This window comes from Coregonus lavaretus (assembly GCF_964263955.1).
Source record: "Coregonus lavaretus genome assembly, chromosome: 11".
Lineage (NCBI taxonomy): Eukaryota > Metazoa > Chordata > Actinopteri > Salmoniformes > Salmonidae > Coregonus > Coregonus lavaretus.
This window is the reverse complement of record NC_139998.1, coordinates 25,959,489-25,978,909: the sequence shown is the minus strand read 5'-3', so window position 1 is coordinate 25,978,909 and position 19,421 is coordinate 25,959,489. Positions and strand designations below refer to the sequence as shown.

At 44.9% G+C, this 19,421-nt stretch overlaps 1 protein-coding gene across 1 annotated transcript in view; it reads left to right on the top strand.

The window, feature by feature from the left end:
- LOC311136983 (SH3 and multiple ankyrin repeat domains protein 3-like) overlaps positions 1 to 19,421 on the top strand; it is a gene marked incomplete at both ends in the record, with an annotated part of 327,765 nt that overhangs the window by 175,441 nt on the left and 132,903 nt on the right. Inside the window, 1 exon segment of the mRNA XM_084171316.1 lies at positions 13,281 to 13,389. Coding sequence (XP_084027442.1) covers positions 13,281 to 13,389 — 109 coding nt within the window.

The following is a 19,421-nucleotide window of genomic DNA, read 5'->3' as shown; positions in this document are numbered from 1 at the left end:
CATCTTAATTCCAGGTTGTAAGTCAGCAACATAGGAAAAATGCCAAGGGGGGTGAATACTTTCACAAGCCACTGTATGCTATGCAAGGCGGAAGGATGAGTTAAGATATTAATATCAGAGTAATTCTGTGTCACGGGTGTGATGTGCTTGCCCCCACCCCCTATAAATACCTGGGCGCGTAGCATCACTTCCTCTTTTCTTCCCCCGGCTACGCAGGTGAGTGAGAAGTGGATGAAGACACCATAGGTGAGGTTTTGTGTCTGTCCATCGGTTAGCCTGCCGGCTAATTGCGTTACCTGTTGCTTGTTTGTTTCAGTTCTACGCTAGTCTCTTCTCTCTGGAGATTGAGGCTGGGTACAGCGCCTACCAGGCTAGGGGTGTTATCTAGCTCTAGCTAAACACTGTTGCTCTCCAGAAGTAGGATGGTGATCGCCGAGTCGCACCTTAACATCCTAGCTAGCATACTCTCTTACTGGCTCGAGCTGCAGCTGTTGCCGGAGTGAGATTCAAGGCGAGCGCCTCACTAATCTTGCGAGATTTGGCGGGTCTGTTCTCAGGACTTCTCCTCACACATAGTCTGTCACTGTGTCCGTTGAGTTTGGCTCCTCACATCCATACCTTTTGGTGATTGTAAGTGGAATTTCCTAAATACATTCTGGTATCCTTAGAATATATTATTACTTAATTCACATATTGCCCTGAGAACAGAACTACTTTCTACTTATACCTGGTATAGTATTAAAGGTGTGTTATACAGATTATCCGTTCTATAAGACATATCTGTATTTCTGCTTCTGTCTAGACAGGGAGAAGTTTATCTAAAGGCAACCTACTGCGATAAATGCAATGCTGGCTTCGGCTGATGCCCATTCCACCTGTATGATGTGCCTAGGCTGAGAGCATGCCATTCAGGCTGTGGATTTTCCCCCTTCAGCTGCATGTATTGTGCAACTCTTGGCCCACGCCTATGTGAAGCGTGATTAGCTATGATGAAGGAGACAAATGCTAGAGGCTCCGGGAGTGGACTCAAGTGCAAACAACCCTCCTCAGCGGCGGGTCCGCCCATCAAGCAGTCCAAGAAGGACAGGGGACCTACTCTGGATGAGTTGGAGGCCCAGCCAGCCTCTTTGTCTTCCCAGTTCTGCTCTCTCAGCCCACCAGGCTCCGTCTAATACTTAAGAAAGGATCCTGATGCTATCTCCATCTTTGCTGGTAATGACTTAGATAAAGAGACCTCTGAGGCCGGTTCTGGATCAGCGAACCATGGTTCAGAGAGGGCTGAGAGTGAAGTGCCCTCTTCATCTGCTGATATACAGGTGCTGGTTCAGAACCTCTCTAGGTTTCTGAAAGCTCTGGATATTAATCCAGATCCTAAGAGAAGCCCGGAAAGAGTGTACATTCCTCAGTGTCCCAAGTTCTCCAATGAACTCCAACAAACTTGGGCTAAGGTGAACTCAAGGTGTCATGTCTCCCCGTTGTCCTCCAGGACCTCATCGGGCTCCGGACAACCACTTAAAGGACACCTTCCTGACCTTAGCCAAGGTGGCTCGCCTCATGAATGCAACCACTCTGCTGCAGGAATACTGGCACGGTCTGATAGCTGGCCTGTCCACCAACGGTGACCCTGACGGCTGAAATGACTCAGGTGTCCACACTCCTCTCCCTCTTAAACGCTGAGAGGTCGTGCTAATGGCAAAGCCCTGTCTACGGTCATCTCGTCACGCAGACAGCTTTGGCTTTCACAGACAAAGATGTCGGCCTCCGTGAAGAAACCCTTTATGGAGCTCCCCATCTCCCCAGGCTAAGTTTTTGGTCCTGGTGTGGATGCCATTTTGGACCAAATGGCGAAGCTGCAGAAGGACAGAGAGACCCTGCAGTCTTTCATGGGTCCCCCTGCCCCGCGTTACCCTACCCAGAGTACATTGCAGTCTAGACCTCAGCTCTCTCCTGCCTTGAAAGCCTGCTTGGGCCCTCCCCCAATCCAGCCATACCCTGATCAGCCACGTCAACAGGCTCCGAGTCAGCAGTGGGGCCACCACCAGCACAGGCATGGGCATAACAAGCATCAACCCTCTGCTCTGAAGAAGGACGGGCCCCCTCAGTAATCCTGATGGGTGTGGCCCCGGCATCGGCTACTTCTCCCACACCTATCGGGAAAGTGGGAAGAGCTTGTGAAGTCCCCCTTGGTGATGGATACAGTACTACAGGGGTAAAAACTCCAGTTCCGATGCCGGCAATCACCTTTCAGAGGGGATTGGTCAACTAAAACATCTGACCCCCTGAAAAGAGAAGCTCTCCAACTGGAGATTGCCTCCCTGCTGAATGCAATCAGACAACTCGAACCATCAGAACAGCAAAGGTTCTATGGAGTATATTTCCTAGTCCCCGAGAGGGATGGTGGCTGCGCTTTGCATTCAACGGCATAGCGTACTAGTACCACGTGTTAACTTTAGGCCTCTCCCTGGCACCAACAACATTCACAAAATGCATGGATGCCGCACTAGAACCCCTAATATCACAAGGGATGATGGTACTAAATTACCTAGACGACAGGCTAATCTGCGCTCAGTCACGAGAACAGGCAGCAGCAGACACGATCTCTCCTGAAACACATCTCGGAGCTAGGACTGCAGAAAAGCCACCTGGTCCCCACACAAACTGTGACGTTCGTGGGCATGTTGATAGACTCATCTATAATGAGGGCTCACCTCACCGAAGTCCAGAAAATTGTAGATCACCTCAATTATTTTGTCCAAGACCAGAAGGTGACTGTTCTTCAGTGTCAGAGGCTGATGGGTCTCCTCTCCGCAGCCTCTCTTTTGACCCCATTGGGCCTTTTTCACTTGAGACCCCTGCACAGGTGGTTCAATGCTCAAGGTTTACATCCCAAGGAACACAGGTATTGTCGCCTGACTGTGTCCAAGGAATGCACTGGCAAGATTCCAATCCCTGAAATTCCTTTCAGGTGGGATACGCCTGGGCAGAGTCTAATCCTTTCCTACCTAAGGTCCTGACCCCAGGTCACATGAAAAGGGAAATGGTGCTAACAGCCTAATCCACCTCCATGCCCCCTGGGGCTCATGATGTTGATGTACACTCTCTGTGTCCTGTGAGATCCCTAAAAGTCTCCTGAGTGGCGCAGTGGTCTAAGGCACTGCATCGCAGTGCTAACTGTGCCACTAGAGATCCTGGTTCGAATCCAGGCTCTGTCGCAGCCGGCCGTGACCGGGAGACTCATGGGCGGCGCACAATTGGCCCAGGGTAGGGGAGGCAATGGCCGGCAGGGATGTAGCTCAGTTGATAGAGCATGGTGTTTGCAACGCCAGGGTTGTGGGTTTGATTCCCACGGGGGGCCAGTATAAAAAAATATGTATTCACTAACTGTAAGTCGCTCTGGATAAGAGCGTCTGCTAAATGACTAAAATGTAAAAGTGTATGTGGAGTGGACTCAGGCGATCTGTCACTCTGATCAGCTGTTTGTGTGCTTTGGAGATACAGGGTAAGCCTGTCTCAAAACAATGGTTGTCACATTGCAAGCATACAGCCTAGCTTGCCGCCCAGCCCCATTCTCTGTGGTAGCGCACCTCCCGGGGTCTGTTTAAGGGAGTCCCCCTCTCTGACATATGTGCGGCTGCCAGCTGGGCGTCACCCAGTAACTTTGCAAGGTTTTACCGGGTGAATGTGGTTGACTCTCATGGTGTGAGCTCAGCTGTGCTTGGTGCTACCCTTCCCTGCCAACAGTAACCTGTGGAAAATCAAATGTATTTGTCAGATGCGCCGAATACAACAGGTGTAGACCTTACCGTGAAATGCTTACAAGCGAACTTTTAGGGGATAAACTACAGTGAGGGAAATAAGTATTTGATCCCCTGCTGATTGTGTACGTTTGCCCACTGACAAAGAAATGATCAGTCTATAATTTTAATGGTAGGTTTATTTGAACAGTGAGAGACAGAATAACAACAAAAGAATCCAGAAAAACACATGTCAAAAATGTTATGAATTGATTTGCATTTTAATGAGGGAAATAAGTATTTGACCCCTCAATCAGAAAGATTTCTGGCTACTAGGTATCTTTTATACAGGTAACGAGCTGAGATTAGGAGCACACTCTTAAAGGGAGTGCTCCTAATCTCAGCTTGTTACCTGTATAAAAGACACCTGTCCACAGAAGCAATCAATCAATCAGATTCCAAACTCTCCACCATGGCCAAGACCAAAGAGCTCTCCAAGGATGTCAGGAACAAGATTGTAGACCTACACAAGGCTGGAATGGGCTACAAGACCATCGTCAAGCAGCTTGGTGAGAAGGTGACAACAGTTGGTGCGATTATTCACAAATGGAAGAAACACAAAAGAACTGTCAATCTCCCTCGGCCTGGGGCTCCATGCAAGATCTCACCTCGTGGAGTTGCAATGATCATGAAAACGGTGAGGAATCAGCCGAGAACTACACGGGAGGATCTTGTCAATGATCTCAAGGCAGCTGGGACCATAGTCACCAAGAAAACAATTGGTAACACACTACGCCGTGAAGGACTGAAATCCTGCAGCGCCCGTAAGGTCCCCCTGCTCAAGAAAGCACATATACAGGCCCGTCTGAAGTTTGCCAATGAACATCTGAATGATTCAGAGGAGAACTGGGTGAAAGTGTTGTGGTCAGATGAGACCAAAATCGAGCTCTTTGGCATCAACTCAACTCGCCGTGTTTGGAGGAGGAGGAATGCTGCCTATGACCCCAAGAACACCATCCCCACCGTCAAACATGGAGGTGGAAACAATATGCTTTGGGGGTGTTTTTCAGCTAAGGGGACAGGACAACTTCACCGCATCAAAGGGACGATGGACGGGGCCATGTACCGTCAAATCTTGGGTGAGAACCTCCTTCCCTCAGCCAGGCATTTAAAATGGGTCGTGGATGGGTATTCCAGCATAACAATGACCCAAAACACATGGCCAAGGCAACAAAGGAGTGGCTCAAGAAGAAGCAAATTAAGGTCCTGGAGTGGCCTAGCCAGTCTCCAGACCTTAATCCCATAGAAAATCTGTGGAGGGAGATGAAGGTTCGAGTTGCCAAATGTCAGCCTCAAAACCTTAATGACTTGGAGAAGATCTGCAAAGAGGAGTGGAACAAAATCCCTCCTGAGATGTATGCAATCCTGGTGGCCAACTACAAGAAACGTCTGACCTCTGTGATTGCCAACAAGGGTTTTGCCAACAAGTACAAGTCATGTTTTGCAGAGGGGTCAAATACTTATTTCCCTAATTAAAATGCAAATCAATTTATAACATTTTTTACATGCGTTTTTCTGGATTTTTTTGTTGTTATTCTGTATCTCACTGTTCAAATAAACCTACCATTAAAATTATAGACTGATCATGTCTTTGTCAGTGGGCAAACGTACAAAATCAGCAGGGGATCAAATACCTTTTTCCCTCACTGTAGATGACTATATCCAAATATTGTTTGATTTGCTTGCCATCTATAGTGGTGATTACAGTAGTCTGACTGACGACTTTACTATGACGAGGACTTGCCAATATCAAGCTCTTTCCAAAAGCCTAATCTCTGATGAAGCAAGCTAAATTATGTTGTTTGTTTAGCTAGCTACAGTTGAAGTCGGAAGTTTACATACACTTAGGTTGGAGTCATTAAAACTTGTTTTTCAACCACTCCACAAATGTCTTGTTAACAAACTATAGTTTTGGCAAGTCGGTTAGGACATCTACTTTGTGCATTACACAAGTAATTTTTCCAACAATTGTTTACAGACAGATTATTTCACTTATAATTCACTGCATCACAATTCCAGTTGGTCAGAAGTTTACATACACTAAAAAAAGTTGACTGTGCCTTTAAACAGTTTGGAAAATTCCAGAAAATGATGTCATGGCTTTAGAAAATTATGATAGGCTAATTGACATCATTTGAGTCAATTGGAGGTGTACCTGTGGATGTATTTCAAGGCCTACCTTCAAACTCTGTGCCTCTTTGCTTGACATCATGGGAAAATCTAAAGAAATCAGCCAAGGAAAAAATGGTAGACGTCCACATGTCTGGTTCATTCTTGGGAGCAATTTCCAAATGCCTGAAGGTACCACGTTCATCTGTACAAACAATAGTACACAAGTATAAACACCATGGGACCACGCAGCCGTCATACCGCTCAGGAAGGAGACGCATTCTGTCTCCTAGAGATCAACGTACTTTGGTGCGAAAAGTGCAAATCAATCCCAGAACAACAGCAAAGGACCTTGTGAAGATGCTGGAGGAAACACGTAGAAAAGTACCTATATCCACAGTAAAACGAGTCCTATATCGACATAACCTGAAATGCTGCTCAGCAAGGAAGAAGCCATTGCTCCAAAACCGCCATAAAAAAGCTAGAATACGGTTTGAAGCACGGGGGTGGCAGCATCATGCTGTGGGGGTATTTTGCTGCAGGAGGGACTGGTGCACTTCACAAAATAGATGGCATCATGAGGAAGGAAAATTATGTGGATATATTGAAGCAACATCTCAAGACATCAGTCAGGAAGTAAAAACTTGGTCGCAAATGGGTTTTCCAAATGGACAATGACCCCAATCATACTTCCAAAGTTGTGGAAAAATGGCTTAAGGTCAACAAAGTCAAGGTATTGGAGTGGCCATCACAAAGCCCTGACTTCATACCTATAGAACATTTGTGGGAAGAACTGAGAAAGCGTGTGCGAGCAAGGAGGCCTACAAACATGACTCAGTTACACCAGCTCTGTCAGGAGGATTGGGCCAAAATTCACCTAACTTATTGTGGGAAGCTTGTGGAAGGCTACTCAAAACGTTTGACCCAAGTTAAACAATATAAAGGCAATGCTACCAAATACTAATTGAGTGTATGTAAACTTCTGACCCACTGGGAATGTGATGAAAGAAATAAAAGCTGAAATAAATCATTCTCTCTACTATTATTCTGACATTTCACATTCTTAAAATAAAGTGGTGATCCTAACTGACCTAAGACAGGGAATTTTTACTAGGATTAAATGTCAGGAATTGTGAAAAACTGAGTTTAAATGTATTTGGCTAAGGTGTATGTAAACTTCCGACTTCAACTGTACATGCCAAATAGTTGGTACCTTCACGTATCTAAAATTACATGATCATTGATATTTAATGATCATGAAAAGCATGTATTTACTTGCTGTATAACTCTGATAATAGAGCTAAATGTGCGCAATTGTTTTGCATGTAATAATCTGACATTTGTAGTTTTGACTATGCTCAATAGTTGATGATATTAAAACCAAATAGTTAGAACATTTATTTAACAATCCCTTGAAAATGGCCAGCCTGCTCTCATATATTAGCAGCCCAGCAGCACATAGTTGTCAATGGTTTTAGCGGAGCTGGGGGTCTCCTTGCCCCCCAGCAGCCAAATCTAACGTATTGTGACGTTTTATTGAAACAACCTATATTCTATGGTTCTACATTCTAAAAGTCCAGATTATGCTGTTCTACATTCTACAGTTGGATCACTTGGAACTGAGTTTGAATCCCAACTAGGATGCAGAGATGGAAAATATGTAAAATTTAATGGCCGTTTCTCACCAACTGCTTTTAGTTTTTATCATCCGAATTCACACCGATGTGTCTTTTCCCCACTTTTCACGAAAATATTCTCAGAACACCACAAACGCTGCTTCAGTTGCATTGATTCTCAGTGGCAATATGTTGTTCAAAGTGGCTAGAGAGTTTGCCAAACCCACATAAAAAAATACTACAGTGTACAAGATGGAGGGAATGTTGGAACATAACTAACAAAATTACAGTTAACGAAAATGTACACTTAATCCAGTATAAACTAATGTATAGAATGTATTATACAAGAGACACAATTCACAAATTCTACAGCACATTGGCAGTCATGTCTTAAGTGTAAAACTAACAATGACTTAATAATCCATGCCTTCTGGGAAGTCCAAAAGTTATGGGCTGTGTTAGAAAGTTGGCTGACAGAAGTATTACAATGTGTATGTGTATGTTTTGCATTGTTACAAAAGTATTCATTCGGAAAGTATTCAGACCCCTTGACTTTTTCCACATTCTGTTACATTACAGACATATTCTAAAATTGATTAAAATTGTTTTTTCACCCTCATCAACCTACACACAATACCATATAATGACAAAGCAAAAACAGGTTTTTAGAAATGTTTGCAAATATATTTAAAAAAATAAAAAAACTGAAATATCACATTTACATACATATCCAGACCCTTTACTCAGTACTTTGTTGAAGCACCTTTGGCAGCGATTACAGCCTCAAGTCTTCTTGGGTATGACGCTATAAGCCTGGCACACCTGTATTTGGGGAGTTTCTCCCATTCTTCTGTGCAGATCCTCTCAAGCGCCGTCAGGTTGGATGGGGAGCATTGCTGCACAGCTATTTTCAGGTCTCTCCAGAGATGTTCGATCGGGTTCAAGTCCGGGCTCTGGCTGGGCCACTCAAGGACATTCAGAGACTTGTCCCGAAGCCACTCCTGCGTTGTCTTGGCTGTGTGCTTAGGGTTGTTGTCCTGTTGGAAGGTTGGAAAGTATTCAGACCCCTTGACGTTTTCCACATTTTGTTACGTTACGCCCTTATTCTAAAATTGATTATATTGGTCAGGGAGGTGAACAAGAACCTGATAGTCACTCTGACAGAGCTCCAGAGTAAAAAAAAAAAAATTCACTTTGTCATTATGGGGTATTGTGTGTAGATTGATGAGGAAAATGTTTTATTTAATCATTTTTAGAATAAGTCTGTAACGTAACAAAATGTGGAAAAAGTCAAGGGGTCTGAATACTTTCCGAATGCACGGTCTATACAATTTGGAAAGGCACACACCTGTCGATATAAGGTCCCACAGCTGACAGTGCATGTCAGAGCACAAACCAAGCCATGAGATCGAAGGAATTGTCCATAGAGCTCCGAGACAGGATTGTGTCGAAGCACAGATCTGGGGAAGGGTACCATAACATTTCTACAGCATTAAAGGTCCCCAAGAACCCCTTGGCCTCCATCATTCTTAAATAGAAGATGTTTGGAACCACCAAGACTCTTCCTAGAGCTGGCCGCCCAGCCAAACTGAGCTATTGGGGGAGAAAGGCCTTAGTCAGGGAGGTGACCAAGAACCCGATGGTCACTCTGACAGAGCTCCAAAGTTCCTCTGTGGAGATGGAGAACCTTCCAGAAGGGCAACCATCTCTGCAGCACTGCACCAATCAGGCCTTTATGGTAAAGTGGGCAGATGGAAGCCACTCCTAAGTAAAAGGTACATGACAGCCCGCTTGGAGTTTGCCAAAAGGCACCAAAAGGACTAAAACCATGAGAAACAAGATTCTCTGGTCTGATGAAACCTGGCACCATCCCTACGATGAAGCATGGTGGTGGCAGCATCATGCAGTGGGGATGTTTTTCAGTGGCAGGGACTGGGAGACTAGTCAGGATCGAGGGAAAGATGAACAGAGTAAAGTACAGAGAGATTCTTGATGAAATCCTGCTCCAGAGCTCTCAGGAACTCAGACTGGGGCGAAGGTTCACCTTCAAACAGGACAACAACCCTAAGCACACAGCCAAGACAACGCAGGAGTGGCTTCGGGACAAGTCTCTGAATGTCCTTGAGTGGCTCAGCCAGAGCCTGGACTTGAAACCGATTGAACATCTCTGGAGAGACCTGAAAATAGCTGTGCAGCGTTGCTCCACATCCAACCTGACAGAGAAGAATGGGAGAAACTCCACAAATACAGCTGTGCCAAGCTTGTAGCATCATACCCAAGAAGACTTGAGGCTGTAATCGCTGCCAAAGGTGCTTCAACAAAGTACTGAGTAAAGGGTCTGAATACTTACGTAAATGTGATATTTCAGTTTATTTTATTTTATACATTTACAACAACAAAAAATGCTTTGTCATTATGGGGTATTCTGTGCAGATTAATGAGGTAAAAAAGCAATTTCATCAATTTTAGAATAAGGCTGTAACATAATAAAATGTGGAAAATGTCAAGGGGTCTGAATACTTTCCGAATGCACTGTATAGGCCAGCATACAAATTGATTAATATAGGCCTATATATTAGTTTCTAATTTACACATCTCTCTTTCTTCTTGGTTTCCTTCTTGTGCAATTCACAAATCTCAGCTGGCATCAGTGACTGTATATGAATGGACAAAGCCATTGATCACGTGACACCATTCATTCCTATGTGAAGACTCAATAGCGCATTGAAGCCAAATGAAGTCAGTTAAGATGGTGTCTCATGTTGACATAGCCAAAGATTATTTATTATATTTCAAGATAGCAGAGTGACCGCTCTAACAATGGAAATACATTTTCTCAAAGGTTGAAGGCAGGAGAGATCAGGTGGGACTATTCTAGCCAATGAGAGGGCAGATATGCGTGAACAACAGGCACAACTAAGTCATTTTTCTCAAAGTTGCCGGAATGCTATGCATCGACTTATATCAGTACATTTGAAACAGCCTAAACATTACGAAACTTCTATTAGATCAAATAAGCCTCACGTAATTCGACACGCTCTCATAGACCTCCATACATTCACAGTTTGAGCTACTCCAGGAAGTGACATTGTAGGCTGACCGGGGTACTGCAGGCTGCTATTAGCAACTGAATTATCCTTGTAACTTCTTCTGTGTGCGATTTTAAAATAATCGGTTCAAGGACATACTGTATATCTGGTGTATTAGAAGCAATTATTGGTACCATAATTGTCTTAGATTTTGTTGTTGTTGATTTACACAAAGATTGACCACACAGATTGCCATTTTTCCATTCCACTATAATGGGGGATTCTGTTTTCTGCTAACACTGCCTGCAGTACCGCGGTCGGCCTTGAACTTCCGTGGCTTCAATGAGAGGGGGCAGTTGTTCTCCACTGGCTGGCATTTCCACTGGGCTCTCTCTCTTCCCTCTCTCTTCCTCTTTATACAGCTCTTGAACAAGTAACATAGAACAATGTGAGTCCCAGGAATAGCAATATAGTTTGGTCAAGCAATATAGTTTGGTCACATGTTGAGAATTTCTTTAAAACTAATATAGACCTGTTTGAGGAGAGAAGTAGGTGACCTTGCTCTGGCTTGCTGAATATAAAATAGGCTACAGTGTTGGCAATGAGCTGGCGGGGAAGTTTGAATGGCAAGAGTGTGGTGTGATCACATTGGCTAGTGGTGATGAATTGATAGGCTACATTGCACTGACGCATTGCAAACATACTAAACAGGCAGAGAGAAACAGATTCATACATTCAAACAATGAACCTGTCAGTGTGCAGCCTGTCAGTGGCAGAACAAGTGTCCCCGAGAACACTTTCTATTGGTCAACAGCCTATTTTCGCATGCAAAACCCCCATATAAATCAAACTTGTTCCGAATAAATATTTGACGGATTGCTGCAGGATGATATTTCGCAATTGGTGTGAAAGTCATATGATGCAAAACTCGTCATACCGGCTGTATTTCTGCAAAAACGGTGAACACCTCAGATACACATGAAAACATGAAATGACCCTGGGAATCGATAGAACATCACTCAGAGATGCACAAAAATAATATAACATTCAAAATGGGTGAATCTTTCCTTTAAGAGTGAAGAAAAAATACATTACCAAATCAACCAATAACAGATATGAGTGTACGTGCGTGTGTGTGTGCATGGGGTTATTTTATGAATGAGCTCTCCAGCTTTGTACAGCAGATGCAGATGTGTATCTATGCTTATTCACTCTCTAAATAGCTAAGTGAGATAGTCATCTGTATTTGTTGACACACTTCACTGCAATGAGGATACAGAGATAAATATATCCCACATTCCCTCTTTGGTGTGGAATTGTAACACACAACTGAATATTGAGAGGAAAGACCTCAACTTCTCTTCTCTCAATAACCAATGGCTGTACACACACCCGATCTACCTTACACCTGTGTGTTTTCCATTTTGTACTGTATGTTAAAGGCCCAGTGCAGTCAAAAACGTGATTTTCCTGTGTTTTATATATATTTCCACACTATGAGATTGGAATAGTACTGTGAAATTGGGAATATTATGATAATGCCCTTTTAGTGCAAGAACTGTTTGAAAAAACCGCCTGAAATTTCAGCCAGTTTTGGTGGGATGGAGTTTTGGCCTGCCTGGTGACATCTCTGGAAATAACAGCAGATTTTCTGTTTTCCCCTTCCCCACTCAGACCACTCCCAGACAGTCCTAGCAAAATTCTTGTTTGAGAAATTGTTCTTTGCTAAGAAGCTATCTTTGTTTCTTTTTTTTACCATAAAAACAGCTGCATTGGACCTTTACATTTCAGTTAATCTACTGAATTTATTGAATTGAAATGGACTTGACCCCAATCCTGAGTGCTGTCTTTATAGTGTCCTTTACTCAAAACAATCCAGTAAGAATCAACTGCTTAGTGGTTGAAAACGGTTGGACAGAAACAATCCTTTACTAACAATGCACTGTATAGGAACTAGTTGGTTACAGGAAATGGCCTGGGGAAAATGGTCTGATCCTGTAAAGAGAAGTGCTCTGTACTGTATTCTGTTTTGGGTGAAAGGAGTTAGTTTTTTTGCTGCTGGAAGTACAGTAGAGATGGAATTTTGCTTTCTACCCAACGGTGCCTAATGCACTACTGTATCCACCTAAATCTTCCACTTGGATGCACACACACACACACACACACACACACACACACACACACACACACACACACACACACACACACACACACACACACACGGCAGTGTGCTTCAGCTTTCATCTCTCACCTCCATTATTAAACATCTCTATCCACATGAGTGTTACATCACCCAATCACAGAGTCTATCCACATGAGTGTTTCATCACCCAATCACAGAGTTCTCTCTCCCTCAATTTTTCCTCTTTCTCTATATCTCCATAACTGTCTTTCGCTTGCTCTCTCTCACTGCCTCTCTTTTTTCTCTCCCCTCCTTCCCTGATGCATCCGCCCTATCCACTACTTATCTTCCTCTCTAACTATCGCTTTTGTCTCCTGCCTCCTCTCTCTCTTTATCTCTCTCTCTCTCTCTCTCTCTCTCTCTCTCTCTCTCTCTCTCTCTCTCTCTCTCTCTCTCTCTCTCTCTCTCTTTCTCTCTCTCTCTATCTCTCTCTCTCAAACTCTCCACCTCTCACCCCTCCTCAATATTTAATTCAATTCGCATGAAATACATTTAAATATGTTTTTGATACTAGATGAATGACACGGACTCTCTCTCTGTCTGTCTCCAGGCGAACCTGAAGAAGTTTATGGAGTATGTTCAGCAGAGGAACATTGAGAAGGTGTCCAGGTTCCTGGAGAAAGGTCTGGACCCCAACTTCCATGACCCTGAATCGGGAGGTGAGGAGCCTGTTGCATCTCATTTATAACTGTTACGTACATTTTACACTAAATATCAACCATGCGCCATTCCTCAAAATAATACATGTCATTTTTGTTATACATACATTTGGCGCGGGCCCCCATTTTTCCATTATAAACCTGTCATAAAACTGTGAACACGTGAACGAGCATTATAACTCCGCCTGGAAAACGCCCTCCATTCACCTTTTATGGTGACAATAACACCCTTTATAATTTGGAACTATTGGAATTAGGCCACGGCAGTTTCTAAAAGAAAGAGCAATGGCAAATTTAATAAAATTTTTTGTAGAGGTGTGGGCAGAATGTTTTTATATTTTGCAGTGACTTTTTCAAACTAAACATGCATGTTGCCTATAGCGAGTGCCTGTCCGCGCATTCTGCAAGATTGATTGTAGCCTATATTCAAAACAATTTAAAAGTAGGCTAAATGCTACAGACCACACTTCTATGCAAAAGAAAAATTGTTGTTCAATATTTAGTTTATCAATATATTTTTGTGTTTTTTTGTCCTGCTGGTATAGGCTCTGAGATTAGGCTAAATATGCTATGATGTTGCGCTCCTATATTGCACCGCAATACTGTAGCCTGCCCATATTGTCAAATATTTTACATAAGCTGCCGGTCTATTGACTGTGTTGGCAGAATGTTTGAATCTTTTGCAGTATTTTATGCTGTATCTGGAAAAGGACTGTGACAGTTTCTGGAAGAGAAAACAATGATATATTGTTGTGGATCTGTCAGCAGAACATTTGAATTCAACTACACGTGAATTCTGAAACGTTGTTTGGCTTTTTGAAATTACAATAGGCTACATACAGTAGTAGCATACATACTAAAAGTAAAAGATCAACTGATGTTCAAGTTAAATTCGACTGTAGGCTAAAAACCGTGCTGCCTATGGGATCGCGTACAGCAAAACTTTAAATACATAGCCTATCTATTTACTTTGCTACTATAGTTCCAATTAAATGAGAAATGCGCATGGTAATTTGTTGTATGGCTACTTCTGGAATATGAACCCATCACGGCTAGAAAAGATTAGGAATTTAATTCTACAATGATTATGAAAATAAATAGGAAATTATTCCAAAAATAAAACAAACAGATTTACACTCTTCTCTGAATCTTGTTGTTATGTTTTTATGAATAAGCTTGTCATCATATCCACCATTTGCACAAAAACGTACTTGCAATAGAAAATGTGCATACGCACGGTCTAAAGTTTGCGTGGATGAAAGGAAATTCTCAAGGCAATTTCAGTTTTTATAAATGACACATTTTGCGGGAACACTGAGGCACGCATATTTGGGGGTATATTTTGTAAGTATGCAAGATTTAAAAATGAGGCAGGACGCAGACGCAGGAATTAACAAGGTAAAGGTTTACTTAATAATGAGAAAGAGAATAACAAAGAGAGAGTAAACGACACGACGCTAACAATTACACACAACAATGAACTAACAGTCCAGGGCCATATAGGGGGTGGTGATGAGATGATGAGGTGCAGGTGCGCTGGAGGTGATTAGGGTGCGTTGGGTTTCCCTTCCTGTGTTTGCCGAGGTGGTGCGCTCAGACCGGTGGCTCAGTAGACCGGCGAATCAGAGCGCCGGAGGGGAGCAACGGGAGGAGACGTGACAGTACCCCCCCGGACGCGCGGTTCCGGCCGCAGGACATCACCAGCCAGGAGGACGAGGACGAGAAGCGGGCCGGTCAGGGCGGCGACGGTGGAAGTCCCGAATTAGGTTGGGGTCCAGAATGTCCCCAGCCGGAACCCAGCCCCTCTCCTCAGGGCCATACCCCTCCCAGTCCATCAGGTAAAGGAGCCGTCCCCCATGGAACCTTGAGTCCAGCAGATCCCTCACAGCATATGCCGGACTCCCGTCAATGTCCAGGGGCGGAGGGGGCATACCCCGGGGGACGGCATCCGCCAGAGGACCTGGAACCACCAGCCTGAGGAGAGACACATGAAAAATAGGTGAGACACGGTAGTGAATGGGGAAGGAGCAGACGGTACGACACCTCATTAATCCGCCGTAGGACGGGAGGTTTCGAGTGGACAGCCAGACGCAATCACCAGGCTGGAATACGGGAGCCTCACTGCGGTGGCGGTCAGCTTGGTCCTTCTGCCGACGAATGGCCCTCTGGAGACGGACATGGGTGGCGTCCCAGACCTGTCCGGCCCTGTGGAACCACTCGTCGACAGCGGGCGCATCGGTCTGGCTGGGTGTCCAAGGGGCCAGGGCCGGCTGGTACCCCAGGACGCATTGGAATGGAGTGAGCCCCGTGGAGGAGTGAACAAGGAAGTTCTGGGCATATTCTGCCCAGGGAAGAAAACTCGCCCACTCACCCTGCCGGTCCTGACAGTAGCAATGAAGAAACCTCCCCAGCTCCTGGTTCATGCGCTCCACCTGCCCATTAGTCCTATACCCGGAAGTGAGGCTGGCCGTGGCCCCAATCTTCTCCAGGAAAGCTTTCCACACTCGGGAGGTGAATTGGGGCCCACGGTCCGAGACGATGTCCTCCGGAAGTCCATAGTGTCGGAAGACCTGTTGGAACAGGACCTCAGCGACCTGGAGAGCAGAAGGAAGACCAGTTAGTGGCAAAAACGACATGATTTTGAGAACCGATCTACGACCACTATGACTGTGGTGAAGCTGTCAGAACGTGGGTGGTCGGTGACAAAGTCTATGGACAGATGTGACCAAGCTCGCTGAGGCAGTGGTAGAGGAACCAGTTTGCCTGCCGGGGCGTTCCGAGGTGTTTTCGTTTGGGCACATACGGAACAGGAGTTGACATAGCGAGAGACATCAGAAGCCAAGGTGGCCCACCAGTATTTTTGTGCTAGAGAATGCAGGGTGCGCGTAATAACAGAGTGCCCTGCCGTAAGGGTGGTGTGCGCCCAGATCAGCAGGCGGTCACGGACACTGGTGGTTACATACACGCACCTCGGAGGGGCGTTGGCAGGCGCTGGGTCCTCCTGAGCCGCCAGGCGGATGTCTTCGTCCACATCCCAAACGACAGGTACAGCGATGAGACGAGGGCAGGATAGGACCCCCCAGATCCTTCCTCTCTCCGGTATGGTGCATCCTGGAGAGTGCGTCGGCTTTCACATTCTAGGATCCTGGGTGGTAGGACAGAATGAATTGAAAGCAAGTAAGAAATTGGGCCCACCTGGCTTGACGAGAGTTCATCCGTTTCGCTGCCCGTATGTGCTCCAAATTCCGGTGGTCAGTAAGAATCCGGAATGGATGGACTGCGCCCTCCAGCCAGTGTCCATTGTTCCTCTCTGCGGGGGTAAGCTTTTTAGAGCAAAAGGCACAGGGATACATTTTCTCTGGCTTACCGTGCCGCTGGGAGAGGATCGCACCCACACCCTCCTCCGATGCGTCCACCTCCAGGATGAAAGGACGAGATAGATGTGGGTGTTTTAGGATGGCCGCTGTGGTGAACCTCTCCTTCAGCCTCTTGAAGGCAGCGTCAGCCTCAGGGTTGCAGGCCCACCCTTAAGGAGAGAGGTGAGCGGGGCGGCTATGGAGCTGAAGGACCTGATGAAACGCCAGTAGAAATTGGCGAAACCCAGGAAGCTCTGAAGGCCCTTGATGGTGGTGGGGACTGGCCATGACCTGATGGCATCCATCGTCTCTCTTTCCATGAACACCCCGAGGACTGATCCTGTATCCCAGGAAGGAGATGGCCTGTTCGTGGAATTTGCATTTCTCCCCCTTTACCAACAGGCTGTGTTCCTGGAGGCGGAGTAGGACAGCTCGGACATCCCTGACGTGCTCCTTGAACGTAGCCGAGTAGATCAGGATATCGTCGATGTACACCACCACCTGTCTACTCAGCATGTCTCAGAACACGTCATTGACGAAGGACTGGAACACAGAAGGTGCGTTGGCGAGGCCGTAGGGTAATGACGCAGTATTCGTAGTGGCCTGAGGTAGTGCTGAATGCCGTCTTCCACGTGTCTCCTTCCCGGATTCGGATCCGGTTGTAGGCACTCCTCAGGTCCAACTTGGTAAAGTACCAGGCCCCTCGTAGCTGCTCGATGGCCAACGGAACCAGAGGGAGGGGGTACCGGTACTTGGGGGTGACTGCGTTCAGCCCCCTGTAGTCAATGCATGGTCTCAGTCCGCTGTCGTTTTTGGCCACAAAGAAGAAGCTGGCGGAGGCAGGAGAGGTAGAGCATCTGATGAACCCCTGGTTCTGGGTCTCCGCCACATACTTCTCCATGGCCTCAGTCTCCGCCATGGAAAGGGGGTAAATGCGACTCTTCGGGGATAATGTCCCTCCAGCAGGTCAATGGGACGTGACACCCTGGAAATGATGGAATCAAAGACACCTGCAAAGTTAATTTAGATCAAACAAAACATGAATAGAAATGATTGATTAGATGCAAAAAACTTCCCTGCAAATGTCAAGGACGGAAGGGGGCATGACTTTAAAAATGCCAGTGATAACTCATTTGTCTCTGCTAGTGTTAAAGAGGGGGAGAGATAGAGACATACAGACATACAGAGATATTATACAGACATACCACTACAGAGACAGACAGACAGACAGACAGACTGACGGATACAGAAACAGACAGACAGACAGACAGACAGACAGACAGATACAGAGATGGAGGTAGACACTTAGACGGACAGATAGAGGTAGATAACAAGCTCGGCTGTGATTATTCTGGTTGGCTGCCTGCTGAGCGATTTCCGTCCAGCCGTTTCTGCACCATACCAATGCGTGCTAGGGTAAAGCTGGATTATTTTTCATGCTAATCTCCTCATGTTTATGCAAATGTTTGTACAGCCATTTGTTGAGAGCCTCCAGTGGGGTGACCTCTGAGAGAGAGAGAGAGACAGAGAGAGAGAGAGAGAGAGAGAGAGAACAAACAAATGGAAAATAAATTACAATATAATTTTGTTAATTTTGTTTGAAATGCTAGTTTCGTTGTCTGTGTGTGCACGTGTTTGTGAATATACTAAACCAGAGTTTCCCAAACTCGGTCCTCGGGACCCCAAGGGATGCACGTTTTGGTTTTTGCCCTAACAATACACAGCTTATTCAAATGATCTTATCTGTCTCTGTCTGGTTTTGATAAACACCAACTCCATCATGTTTATCACACAAAGTAATTTCACTGACAAGGCCCTCAAAGGCACGGAATTTGTCTTCTTAAATGAATCACTTGAAAGGCACGAGAGTGGATTCATCTGGAAATGGAACTAGACTTTTTTTCCCCTTCCTTTATCACTCTAATCAGAGACATTTAAAGGGGAAGGCCTTCTTAATAAAATGTTTCGATTTATTTGTATACAAACAATTGACTACTCAAGCACAGAATAAGGATTCTATAGTCATTGTTATTCTTTATGTTTGTTTAACCCTTATATTACAAGTTAACACCCTACAGTCGATGTCCGCGCCCCTGCAAAATCTATTTAGCATTAAAAAAGAAATCCCCATAAAAATCTGTCAATTAAAGTAGAGATATCTAGTTGCATTGGAAGAGTCTCAATCCACCGCATCCGCCTATGTCGCACTTCCGCATCTATGGTGACAGGTGACAGAGCTAGAGCGGTGTTTGTCAGACCATGAGGTCCCCCGGTACCAGTTGAAAAACTTAATGGAAGTATATATGGAGACTGTTCAGTGCCAAAAATAAGGGGTTAAATACATGCATAAAAGAAATATATATATATAATATTAATAATATTTCCTGATCTTTCTTATATCTCTCAGATATAGGACAGACACTTCAGAACAAACTTCCTTTTGATTTATTTTAGGGGACTATCTGTTATTCCATGTAGTCAATCTGTTATTCAATGTGTTTGTATGGGCTAATAGCAGTAAGGCCAAAAATATGCCAAATATTTTGTTTCTGTATTTTTTTGATACTTCAAGGGGTCGTAAAATTCAAAATCAAATAGCAAAATTATCCTTGGTATCACCTTTTTAAAACAATTCCTTATACACTACATGATCAAAAGTATGTGGACACCTCACCA